Genomic DNA, 13,974 nt, shown 5'->3' on the forward strand with positions numbered 1-13,974 from the left:
AGCTGAGCGGGCTCCATGCTTGCTGTGGTATATTGTCTGCACAGGTAACCCAGGTAAAAAGGCGCGAATCAATTGTCTGCCGTTGCTCTGACGGAGAGGGAGGGGCCTAACGGCATGTACCCAGAACCCCCCGCGACACTGTTTTGCATCATCAGGCATTGGGATCTCAACCCAGAATTCCAATGGGCGGCGGAGACTGCGGGAACTGTGGGATAGCTACCCACAGTGCAACGCTCCAGAAGTCGACACTAGCCTCGGTACTGTGGACGCGGTCCGCCGGCTTCATGCACTTAGAGCATTTTATGTGGGGACACACACAATCGACTGTATAAAACAGATATCCATAAAACCGGCTTCTATAAATTCGACCTAATTTCGTAGTGTAGACATACCCTCAGTCATGCTGAGGGTCTCAACACCTGACAGCATAAAGGGACCTTAAAGTGAGTGCAGATGTAGTTTACTTTGTGGATCTTTTATGCTGCACCACTTGGTATAATGAGGCTTGAGCATAACTGAGAATTCAGAAGATTGACTTAAATAGGACTACTCATTAACGTGAATTTAGACATATGCTTATTATCTTTCTGAATTGGGGCCATAATGTGGCACAAAGATATAACAATGTGGGGAGAAAATGCTAAAATAAAGGTATAATTATCCTTTGTAAAAATAAAGGGTAGCAGTTCAAGACATTGAAGTTCTTATAAAGCATACTGATCCTTTCAAAAGAAATCTGCATATAGATTATTCATATTTAGGGCCAGTTCTATAGCTACTGGGACTAGGCATAGCATCACAGAAGTCTGTTGAGCTACACAAATGTACAGGAGCAGAGGATCTGACCCTGAACTTTTAAAGTAAGATTATTTTCCAGGAGCATACTTTGTTACATTAAATTACAAATCCCTCATTTTGGAAAAAAGTGCACATGCACACTTTTTAGGGGGAGAGAGAGAGAGAGAGTTAAGCTGTTCCACTGTGGATAAATAATGAAATTATTGAGTGTGGGGGAGGGGAAGAGACAATGACTCTGTGGCCTGGTGATTAGCACATTGAGGGGGGAGCCCCAGGATCCAGTCCCCACTGTTCTAATTATTTAATATATATATTAAATAATATATATATATATATATATATATATATAGTATGTTTTTAACTTTGAGAATTCTTTACTGAAATTCAGAAGTCTAATGTTATTTTGAGAACATACAAATTCCTTTTTTGAGTCAACAGATTTTATAATGCATCCCAATGGGAAAACTTAAATGCATGAAGGGTGATAGAAGGGCCTGTTATTTGAATCGTTACAGAGTCTGCTTTGTATCAAAGGAAGCTTTCTGTTTTAAACACATATAGTTGATTTCACCAAGATCTTTTTGATATCAAAATAAACCTCAATACCAGGCAGTGGCATATTCAAAGTGGAGCATGAGGCATTACAGCATACCAGCACAGAGCAAGCATTATTAACAACCAGCTGAAAGACCAGCACACATCCTATGACTTGATACTCTGTCAATAATAAATGTATGGGAGGGGAAACATTGATGGGGAGGACAAAGATAATAAGGGACCCTGTGGATATGAAATACAGGAAAGCTGAGGGAAGGAGATGGCATGAGGGCTACATTCACAAAGAAATTTAGGCATGCCAACACCGAGCATTACCACCCCTAACCTGTAGACACCTAAAAAATCACTGGGATTCCCAAAGCCTGAGTTAGGTATGTTCGCTCCCTATACAACAAATGGGGAAAGAAAGGTTCCTTAGACTATGATTCACAAAGACCAGCATGCTAGGCACCTATTTCCAGCCAGCAGGGAGGCACCTCCCACAGTTCATGATTCTCAGCTGCAAACCCTCTGCTGGAATTAGGCACCGAAGCTGTATCTGCAAGGAACTGTGGAGAAGAGGGCCTCCCTTGTAACTTTTAGCCCAGTGGTAAGGGTACTCGCCTGGGATGTGGGAAGCCCCTGATTCAAGCCCCCACCCACCAATGATGGGAAAGGATTTGAACGGGGTAGTGCCCTACTGACTAGGCTAAGATATAGTCTGACATGAGGCTCCCTCAGTCTCTCCCAGTGAAGCTGCTCCACTGTGGATAAATAATGGAATTATTGAGTGCGGGGAAGGAGGAGAGACAATGACTCTGTAGCCTAGTGATTAGTGCATTCAGGGGGGAGACCCATGATCCAGTCCCCTCTGCTCTAATTATTTTTTCAAAAATTATTTAGCCACCATGTAACAGCTTCAACAGGAGAGGCAGAGGGAACCCTACATCAAAATGCCCCAAAGTCTAGGGGTTAGTCTGTTCAAACCATCTCAGCTGGGGGACTGTGGAAAGGGCTTGCCCACATCTCAGGCGAGTACTCTAACCACTGGGCTAAAAGTTGTGAGGCAGTTTGCTCAAAATGGCTGGTGAGAGCAAGCTCACCTATAAGGACCCATTTGGGGAGGCAAGCTCAGACCACACTTATCAGATCAATCCCCGCAGGAGAGTTAGGTGGAGGAACACCTGTCTTCTCCCAGTTCATGCATCAGCTAGGGCTTGGCTGTCTGGCATTGGACTGTAGTGAACATGCTCAGAAACATAGGCACCTAGGGAACTTCTACTGCAAATATTTAGATGTGGAATGAGTTTAGGCACCTACAGGGTTTGGCAGCACCTGAATGGGGATTTTGTGAATGCTAATGTGGTCTGATTCTGGGACTTAAGCACCTAAAATGGCAGTTAGGTACCTAAGTCCTTTTGTGAATCTAGCCCTGAGAGTTTTAATGGCAATCTGTCATTTCAGCAGCAGTTGGATATCTTACTCAGTTTTCAGTAAAAAGGTAGAGTGGCAGCTGTTCAATATTCCATATATAGGCTCCAATCCTACAATGAGCGCCACAGTGTGGAGTCCCGTGGAAGTCAGTGAGGCTCCCAAGAAGTTCCTACCAGACAGAACAGCTTGCAGAATTGGGGCCATTGTTTTTTAATAAAATGTGTTTAGATTAAACAACAAATTCAGCCAACTGTTCTATCAGCTACAACAGCAAAGGTTTTGCAAACATAACCAGGCCCTTTGTTTCACACATGCTCTGTTGCCAGATGCAGCTGATAGGAAACAGTAAATAATTTTGGTAGTGAAGCTGGAGAAGGGACAGAATCCAGCTCACATGCTCTGAAATTTGCAGCCGGGGCCCTAGTAATCTCTGAAAAAATGGTGGTAATTAAACAGGCTGCCATATAAATTACAGCAGCATTACGAAGAAATAATGTACAGTAGATTTGTTTATAGCCTTGCATTGATGAAAGAGCTGCATTGTAGAACACACACAAAAATTGAAACCACTTGTCTTCTCTGGAGAAGACAATATAATCAGTGTTTAAATAACGTGAATAACTTTAGAGCCTACTTTAATGGTACAGATAGTCCCAAGTTGCTGAGGCAAAGTTACACTTTCAGAACCATTACTAATAACATCTTTCGGTTGAAGAACAGATGCTTTAATAGTCAGACTTCTAGGATTACCTGGGGAAAAAGAGAGTAGGATTGCGGACTTTTAAACATATTAAAAATTCATTATACAAAGAAACCTTATAGCTTTGCTAAAATATGATGCCACGTTTAATCTTGAACACCTCAGAATGTAACTAGCTATTGCTCACATTTCACATAACTCTGAAATGAGTACACATGAAAATCACAATGGCTTCTTCCGATGGACAGTGAATGGGAATAAAAACTCAATATTCACCACAACTGCTTGCAGTACCCTGGCCTTTTAACACGAAAGAGATATTGTTGTAGTGCAGTCATTGCAGTGTGGAAAACAATTCATTTTTAATGAATCAGTGGGAGTTACTCGTGTGCATAGAAGGCAAAAGGGAACCCCTTAGTATTGTACGCAGACCCATATTGCAGTCTGGTTTTAGTAAAGGAAGTCTGCTGTTTGAGTGCTTAGCATGATTAATGTGGAAAACTGCTGAAGATTGAAGGGTTATTAATTTGGGTAAGAAGTGGCACAGTCTAGAGATCTAAGCACAGAACTAGAAACCTGGGATTAGATTCTGGGCTGTTAGATTCTAAGAGAAAAGCACAGTTTGCAGCCTAAGGAACAGGGAGCAAAGGTTGTTTTAAGCTGCTTTTGTACCCCTCCAATCCTGGGCTGCTCCTGGAGCTGGAGAGGCCTCTAATTTAATTTAGACAGCACAAAGGACCTGTCTAAATTATGGCAGCCTCCCTGGGCTGCCCTATGAGCTGCAGTGCTGCCTGGAATCTTTTACCCCAATACACCCTTCTCGCTTGCAGCCCCACCCTGACATACCCCCTGTGCCAGTGGGTCCTAAGGAGGCAGCCTTAGAGCTGTCGCCCACAATGCCTACACCAGAGAAATACTCCCCAGGATGGATATGGAGCTTATTTAGGGTTGCCGATTTTCCTAACTGCTCAAGGCCCAAGGCCCTGCCCACTACATCCCCCCTCCCTCGGTGGCTCACTCTCCCTCACTTTCATTGGGCTAGGGCAGGGGGTTGGGGTACGGGAGGGGGTAAGGGCTCTAACTGGGGGTGTAAGCTGTGGGGTAGGGCCAGAAATGAGGGGTTCAGGGTGTGGGAGGGGCTCCAGGCTGGGGCAGGGGGTTGGAGTGTGGGAGGGGGTGAGGGCTCTGGCTGGGGCTGCAGGCTCTGGAGTGGGGCCAGGGATGAGGGGTTTGGGGTGTAGGAGGGGGCTCCAGACTGGAGAGTGGGGCCGGGGGATTCAGAGTGTGGGAGGGGGCTGCGGGTTGAGGCAGGGGGTTGGGGTGCAGGAGGGGATCAGGGCTCTGGCTGGGGGTGCAAGCTCTGGGGTGGGGTTGTGGATGAGGGGTTCAGGGTGTGGGAAGGGGCTCTGGGCTGGGGGAGAGGGCTGTGGTGCAGGGAAGATGAGGGCTCTGGCTGGGGGTGCAGGCTCTGGAGTAGGGCTGGGGATGAGGGGTTATGGGTGCAGGAGGGGGCTCCGGTCTGGGGCTTGGGGTTAGGGTGTGGGCTTACCTCGGGTGGCTCCTGGTCAGCAGTGCTAAGGCAGGCTCCCTGCCTGTCCTAGCTCCGAGCTGCGCCCCGGAAGTGGCCAGCAGGTTCAGCTCCTAGGCGGGAAGGCCAGGAGGCTCCGTGTGCTGCTCTCGCCCACAGGCACCACCCCTGCAGCTCTCATTGGCCATGGTTCCCAGCCAATGGGAGTGTGGAGAAGGTGCTTGGGGTGGAGGCAGCACATGGAGCCTCCTTCCCCTCACCTAGGAGCTGCTGGCTGCTTCCGGGGTGCAGTGCACAGGCAGGACAGGTACGGACTAGCCTGCCTTAGCCCCGCAGCACTGTCAACTGGACTTTTAACGGCCTGGTTGGCGGTGCTGACCAGAGCCAACAGGGTCCCTTTTTGACCGGGCATTCCAGTCAAAAACCGGACACCTGGCAAACTTAAGCTTATTCACCACTCCAGCCTTTTTACACAGACTGGGGGTCAGGATTCCCCAAGAAATCTTGTTTTTAATCTCGATTCTGATAGTTACTCTCCCATTGGCCTTAAGGAAGTCACCTAAATTCACAGTCTGTAAAATGGGAACAATTATATCTCCCTTCTTTCACAGGGCTGCTTTGAGAATTAAATACATTTGTAAAGAATTTTGAAGATGAAAGAGACAAGGTAGATGAGATAATATCTTTTATTGGACCAACCTGTGTTGTTGGAAAGTACAAGATTTCAAGCTACATAGAGCCCTTTTTCATGTCAGGGGAAGGAAGCAAAGTGTCTGAGATAAATACAAGTTGGTTCAGATAAAGACAAATGAAAGACAGATGAAAACAGCTGCACCCATATTATTGTATAATCATGGCTTCAGTACTCAAGGAACATTACAAATTAATGTTTTAGAAATTATATCTTCTTTTTTCCATGATTATTGCATTCATTTCTGTTCTGTGCTTTGTTTATTGCATATATATAGTATATATATATTTTACCTGCTGAATCACTTGTGCATATTCCCAAAGAGATCTAAGCTGCAGATTTTAGAAGATACTTTGCATGGAAATTATTTTAACATAGGGCCATGTTTGATTTGTGAGTATATCCTAAAAATAGGGAAATTTTGTAAAAAGTAGTATTATCAAAGTTCTCATTTCTTATTGATCTTTGTGGTTTTGAGGCTTATTTTTGTTTTGCTGCCAAGATGACACCTTTGGTGGCTGTTTTATCTTACTCTATATCCATGATACAAAAATCTTACTAAAATAAAATGCAAATATTAAACAGAAATATTAACAATGTGCACTGTGCTGAAAATAAGTACAAAATAGGCAGCAAAAGAGAGAACAGAGTCCTTGGCCCTTCATTTTAAAAGAGGCTTATGAAGATTTCATTGGACGTTTAAATGAACTTTCTGGTTAAGACAAAATTAATTGTTTAAAAAAAACATAAAAAAGGAAATTAGAGAAAGTTGATTCAATGACTATACATTAGAAGTTATGAAATGCGGACAACTGATAAGGGCAGCTAACGATATCAGTGAAAAGTCTACATCTTGTAGAGTTAACAACAATAAGAAGGAATATTTAGAATATATCAGGAATAAGAGAAATATTAAAAATGGTATAGGCCAAAAATAAGATAAATGTAGCAAAACTATTCAGAAAATTAAGCAGTGATTTGATTATGGTTTATAAGTACTTCCATGGTGAAATGATTTCTGATTGTAGAAGGTTCCCAAATCTAGCACCCAATTATAAGATCCAATGATTGGAATTTGAAACTAGACAAATTCAGACTGGAAATAAGAGGCAATTTTTACTTAACAATTGGAACAGCTTACCTAGGGATGCAACAGAGGGTACTGTGGCACCTTTAAGACTAACAGAAGTATTGGGAGCATAAGGTTTCGTGGGTAAGAATCTCACTTCTTCAGATGCAAGTAATGGAAATCTCCAGAGGCAGGTATAAATCAGTATGGAGATAACGAGGTTCGTTCAATCAGGGAGGGTGAGATACTCTGCTAGCAGTTGAGGTGTGAACACCAAGGGAGGGATGTATCACTTAAAGTTTTCAAAATCAAGAACTAAAAGATATTCTCTAGCTCAACCAACAGTTATGGGTTTGATGCAGGAACCACTTGGTGAAATTCTATAGCCTGTTGTATGCAGGAGGTTAGAGTGGATGATCAAAATGGTCTCTTTCTGGTGTTATAAATCTATGAATCTATAACTTAGCCACACAACTCAGACTTACATGCCTAAATACCCATACATTTATTTGAATGCATTACAAAACTGTAATCCGTTGTTTTAATGGAAGGCCATTGTTCTATAGAAATTTCCACCATTAATTTGCTGCACAGGTTGCAAAATTATTCTCATTAAAGATGAGCTGTCAGCTCTTTACTGGGGCAAATGTAAGCCCTATTCCTGTAATGGTACTTTGCACAGGGAGTCTGTCCCTAAGGATCCTTTTGTAATCCCTAAGGGCATATGCTACCTTGAGGCTCTGTGAAATTTACATTCATATTAAGCTTAGAGCTGGTTGCAAATTATTCATCAGACTGATTTTCAAATGAAAAACATCCCTTTCTCAAAACCAAAATTTTCCAAGGGGAAATTTCCATTTTACTGAAAATTTTTGATTTTTCTATCAGGAAAATCAAAATGTTGCCTGCCCACATGGGTCAGTTTTACTGTTTTGTCAGTTTTACTTTCTGCCTGCTGAAGCTTTCCCAGAGAGCTGCATCTCCTGTTTTGGATTAAGGATGGTTTTTCGCTCTCTCATATTTCTAATATATTAGACTAATTCTCACCAATATTGTGCGTAATTTTTAGGACTATCAAAAGGCCTCTAACTTGGAACAGTTTGTGACTCGTTTCTTACTGAAAGAAACATTGAATCAGCTGCAGTCTCTCCAGAACTCCCTGGATTGTGCCATGGAAACCACAGAGGAGCAAACTCGTCAAGAAAGGTAAACTAATGTTTTCCCCAGTTGGGTGTATGTCAGGGGCCTGGAACTAGGGGTGAAGTGACATTAGAAATAAAAGTACCGTATCTAAGATCATATGTGGAGTTAAAAATATTCCAGTGAGATGCACTTAACATACCCTCAATTTGCAAAGACTATTTTGCGTTTTATTTTGATGTCTTAGAGACTAAATAGGACACTAAAGGACAAATCTTGCACTCCTTAGTCAATGGGAGTTTTGCCAGAGGTAGGAGTGCAAGATCTGGTTCTAAGGCTCTGATCCTCTGATAGCATGTGGGTTCACTATCTCATCTATGAGACTGCAGCCATTTTGTTGCTACTTGGGATGCTTATTTTGCTTATTTTATTTCATTTCTTTGGAGCCTCCCAAAACATAAAACACACTATAAGAAATCTAACATTGTCAGTACAAAACCTTAGTTCATTAGTCTTTCCAAATAAAAGTTTTCCTATTAATAGGCTCTCTCACAAGAAATAAGGCTACTCTACCCAACCGCAACATGAGACCCTACCGAAATCATCCCTAGCCCCTCCACCTACAAGTTTCCCTAACTTCCCTAAATGCCTGTGACAAAAGATGCACTTTGCAGATTGCCCACAAAGTTAACAAATCTGGTCTTTGGCAGACCAAGAACAGAAAAACCAGCATCTTGAACTCCCCCGGAAACTTATTGGGATCCAATGTAGTGCTCAGATTATTGTTGTTATAGGGTTCCTTTTTGATGCACTCCTCAACTAGTAGCCACATTTTTGCATGTAACTAGACCTTCTAAATTGACCTATTCTGAACCCTATTATTAACAACACCATTACACACTGCCTATGGTGGTTTATGCAACTATAGATGGTTGCCTAGCCCCAGCATACATCAAGCTCAGCTGTGCTTAGGCTACATCTACAACTATAAAACAATCTAAGCTTGTTTTTTTTTGTTTTTTATTTTAATATCTACTACAAATGTGTACTTTCTCAGCAAGCACAGATTTTGGTTTAACTTAGGCCCAATGGCAACACACACTTACACATACATGTGTGTTTGCAGGATCAGAGTCTTAGATGTTAAAGGCACAATCCTGTAAACTTTTACTCACATGAGCAGTCTTTACTCGTGTGAGTAGTTTTAGTGAATTCAGTGTCACCACCTTCATGCGTAAGGTTTGAAGGATCAGGTATTAAAGCAGCTCATTGTATTTGAAAATATATTTGGGGGTTTTCTCTCTAGATTTTCCTTTGTTCTCCCCAATCCCCTAGTTTTCTCTCTAGATTTTCCTTTGTTCTCCCTAGACTTGATTTTAACAAATAGGGAGGAACTCGTTGAGAATTTGAAAGTAGAAGGCAGCCTAGGTGAAAGTGATCATGAAATCATAGAGTTTGCAATTCTAAGGAAGGGTAGAAGGGAGAACAGCAAAATAGAGACAATGGATTTCAGGAAGGCAGATTTTGGTAAGGTCAGAGAGCTGATAGGTAAGGTCCCATGGGAATCAAGACTGAGGGGAAAAACAACTGAGGAGAGTTGGCAGTTTTTCAAAGGGACACTATTAAGGGCCCAAAAGCAAGCTATTCCGCTGGTTAGGAAAGATAGAAAATGTGGCAAAAGACCACCTTGGCTTAACCATGAGATCTTTCATGATCTAAAAAATAAAAAGGAGTCATATAAAAAATGGAAACTAGGACAGATTACAAAGGATGAATATAGGCAAACAACACAGGAATGCAGGGGCAAGATTAGAAAGGCAAAGGCACAAAATGAGCTCAAACTAGCTACGGGAATAAAGGGAAACAAGAAGCCTTTTTATCAATACATTAGAAACAAGAGGAAGACCAAAGACAGGGTAGGCCCACTGCTTAGTGAAGAGGGAGAAACAGTAACAGGAAACTTGGAAATGGCAGAGATGCTTAATGACTTCTTTGTTTCGGTCTTCACCGAGAAGTCTGAAGGAATGCCTAACATAGTGAATGCTAATGGGAAGGGGGTAGGTTTAGCAGATAAAATTAAAAAAGAACAAGTTAAAAATCCCTTAGAAAAGTTAGATGCCTGCAAGTCACCAGGGCCTGATGAAATGCATCCTAGAATACTCAAGGAGCTAATAGAGGAGGTATCTGAGCCTCTAGCTATTATCTTTGGAAAATCATGGGAGACTGGAGAGATTCCAGAAGACTGGAAAAGGGCAAATATAGTGCCCATCTATAAAAAGGGAAATAAAAACAACCCAGGAAACTACAGACCAGTTAGTTTAACTTCTGTGCCAGGGAAGATAATGGAGCAAGTAATTAAGGAAATCATCTGCAAACACTTGGAAGGTGGCAAGGTGATAGGGAACAGCCAGCATGGATTTGTGAAGAACAAATCATGTCAAACCAATCTGATAGCTTTCTTTGATAGGATAACGAGCCTTGTGGATAAGGGTGAAGCTGTGGATGTGGTATACCTAGACTTTAGTAAGGCATTTGATACAGTCTCGCATGATATTCTTATCGATAAACTAGGCAAATACAATTTAGATGGGGCTACTATAAGGTGGGTGCATAACTGGCTGGATAACCGTACTCAGAGAGTTGTTATTAATGGTTCCCAATCCTGCTGGAAAGGCATAACGAGTGGGGTACCGCAGGGGTCTGTTTTGGGACCGGCGCTGTTCAATATCTTCATCAACGACTTAGATATTGGCATAGAAAGTACGCTTATTAAGTTTGCGGATGATACCAAACTGGCAGGGATTGCAACTGCTTTGGAGGACAGGGTCATAATTCAAAATGATCTGGACAAATTGGAGAAATGGTCTGAGTTAAACAGGATGAAGTTTAACAAAGACAAATGCAAAGTGCTCAACTTAGGAAGGAAAAATCAGTTTCACACATACAGAATGGGAAGAGACTGTCTAGGAAGGAGTACGGCAGAAAGGGATCTAGGGGTTATAGTGGACCACAAGCTAAATATGAGTCAACAGTGTGATGCTGTTGCAAAAAAAGCAAACATGATTCTGGGATGTATTAACAGGTGTGTTGAGAGCAAGACACGAGAAGTCATTCTTCCGCTCTACTCTGCTCTGGTTAGGCCTCAGCTGGAGTATTGTGTCCAGTTCTGGGCACCGCATTTTAAAAAAGATGTGGAGAAATTGGAAAGGGTCCAGAGAAGAGCAACAAGAATGATTAAAGGTCTTGAGAACATGACCTATGAAGGAAGGCTGAAAGAATTGGGTTTGTTTAGTTTGGAAAAGAGAAGACTGAGAGGGGACATGATAGCAGTTTTCAGGTATTTAAAAGGGTGTCATAAGGAGGAGAGAGAAAACTTGTTCACCTTAGCCTCTAAGGATAGAACCAGAAGCAATGGGTTTAAACTGCCGCAAGGGAGGTCTAGGTTGGACATTAGGAAAAAGTTCCTAACTGTCAGAGTGGTTAAACACTGGAATAAATTGCCTAGGGAGGTTGTGGAATCTCCATCTCTGGAGATATTTAAGAGTAGGTTAGATAAATGTCTATCAGGGATGGTCTAGACAGTATTTGGTCCTGCCATGCGGGCAGGAAACTGGACTCGATGACTTCTCGAGGTCCCTTCCAGTCCTAGAATCTATGAATCTATGAATCACTGTGTTACTATAACTATAACTGAGAATCCATTTCTCAGCTAGTCCTAAAGGGCTACCCAGAATATTCTTGGTGACCTTTCAAGTTGAATGGCAATGCAAGTTGCTGGTTTTGCACCTTAATGCTGCTTTATGATGGATAAAGACAGTTTCAAAATTTAGAATGTTTTAAAATGTGTTTTCTCTTGATGTTTTTATATTAGAAATGCCAGGTCCTTGTTTCCTTTGCTTTGCTGTTGGATGCTGGCATCGCTGATACTGGAATAATAATGTGACAGAGGGATATTACCTGAACTGCAGATTTCTTTCACAGAGCAATTAAGGGGGTTGGGAATGCTGATTTTCACATAGTCTAAGACTAAGAGAACGGGGGGGGGGGGGATATGGGATGGCTTGATATTTATGATGTAAAAACAAACAGCAAAATCTTTAAAGAAGAAAAGTTTAAGACCATCTTTATACATCATAAAGGAACAATAGAGTGACCTAGATATCTTGTTTGGTTTTGAATCACAGTTCTCCTTTCACTTCCATATCTTTACACCAAAATATAAGCAAAGTGATTTTATGAAGCTATTTTCAGTTTGAATTTGGGACACTCTTCCACTGAGGTCTACCTGTGCTATTGGTTTTCCCAAAGTCACTGATAGCACCAAATAGGTTTCCAGTGGGTCTAAAAGAGAGTATTTTGTTACCAACTCCCCTCTCTGTTAATAGTCTGGTGGGGCAATATGGAGATTTTTTGTTTAGGACTCTAGATATAGCTGGTCCTAAATGCCCTATAGCAGTGGTGTGCACTCAATGATTGCCTGTTTTGTTCATTCCCTCTGACGCACCTGTCATTCATCAGAAGACAGGATACTGGGCTAGATGGACCATTGGTCTAACCCAATATAGCTGTTCTGATGTTCCCTCCTCACAGGTCACCGTGACATACAAGAGATTAAATGAGACTGAAAAGAGCTAAAGAGCTGGTGACAGAAGTCCCAATCCAACTGCATCTTTAAAGACTTATGTTGTAGCAAAGCTTTGGTCTACACACAGATTCAGCTAAATTGGTGCAACCCTCTAGTTTGGACTCTCTTTACACCAGTATAAGTGTCTTAAATTGGTTTAGTTTAAATTGATTACAAACAGGTAATCCAATTTAAGACTCTCCTAAACAGCTTTAAGAGTGTCCACACCAGGGGATTGCACTGATTTAATTAACTCAGAGGGGTTATACTGCTGCCTGTAGTGGATAGGAATTGGGTAATATCCCTTTAAATAGTTAACGAACCCTCTACTAATCATCGTCTTCTATTTTTCACAAGCCACCAGAGTGCTTCCAGAGCAGCAGTGTGAGGGCCGGCCTTAAGGGTGGGTGACCGCCCAGGCGCCATGGTCAGGAGAGCGCCATGGTCAAGAGTCTGTAGAAGGGCTGTGCTCACCCAGGAGGCGGGGGAAGGGGATAAAGGGGACTGCATGACAGCTGCAGCACTGCCCCTGCTCCCAGGGCCGGCTCCAGGCACCCAAGCACATGCTTGGGGTGGCACCTGGTAAGGGGCGGCGGGGGGAGCGCGGTGCGGCATTCCATGGGGGGGGGCGCTCCGGCAGCGCGGCGTGGCGCTGGGGTGGCGGGCTCCGGTTGCGTGGGGCTCGGCTAGGGGGCGGCGCGGGCGCGGCGCTGGAAGGGGGTTCTGGTGGCGCTCGGTGGGGGGGGGGAACGGCGGGGGGGGGGGGGGGGGGGCGGCGCTTTTTTTCTTCTTGGGGCAGCAAAAAAGCTAGAGCCGGCCCTGCCTGCTCCATCTGCTGCTGCTCTGCCTGCTGAGCGGCTGCCAGCTGCTTGGGGAGCAGTACATAAAGGGTGTCATTTTCTATTAGGCCGGCCATGAGCATTGTGCATAGGCTTTGCATGTAATATATAGTTAGTAAACTTACTTATGTGGTCCCCACTATACCCAGGTGGTTCCTTCCTGTTACATTTGTTGAGTAAAGAGCAAAAGAACAACACCACCCATTACTGTAGTACCTGAGTGCCTTCCATGTAAATCAATAGCAGTAGCGAAGTCCCTAGGGAATTTCCAAGCAAAAACAGGTGGGTAGACAAGCCCAAAGTTTCTTTGCCTCTGCTATAGCATCTGCAAAGTCACAAACAGTGGGGAAGTGGATAGCTTGGCTGAAATTTAGTCAGAAAACTGTTTGGAGACTACTTACAAATAATGAATATAAATCAGGATTGGTCTGAGAACAATTCACTAACTAAAGAGATGGCTACATTCCAAACTTACATTATTTGAAACAATTTGACCAGCCATCCTAACTGTAGCCATAGCATTAAATATTTTATTTAACGGATATATTTCAACACAGCTCTTCTCACTAGTGTACCTGGCCCTCATTCTATGCTATCCATTCCTGGTCCTCTTT

At 43.0% G+C, this 13,974-nt stretch overlaps 1 protein-coding gene across 1 annotated transcript in view; it reads left to right on the forward strand.

The window, feature by feature from the left end:
* NECAB1 (N-terminal EF-hand calcium binding protein 1) overlaps positions 1–13,974 on the forward strand; it is a 129,827-nt gene that overhangs the window by 91,389 nt on the left and 24,464 nt on the right. The window contains exon 6 of the mRNA XM_034763243.1: positions 7,827–7,963. Within this exon, the coding sequence (XP_034619134.1) occupies positions 7,827–7,963 (137 nt within the window). The remainder of the gene's footprint in view (positions 1–7,826; positions 7,964–13,974) is intronic.

The sequence above is a fragment of the Trachemys scripta genome, chromosome 2 (genome assembly GCF_013100865.1).
Source record: "Trachemys scripta elegans isolate TJP31775 chromosome 2, CAS_Tse_1.0, whole genome shotgun sequence".
NCBI classification, from domain to species: domain Eukaryota; kingdom Metazoa; phylum Chordata; order Testudines; family Emydidae; genus Trachemys; species Trachemys scripta.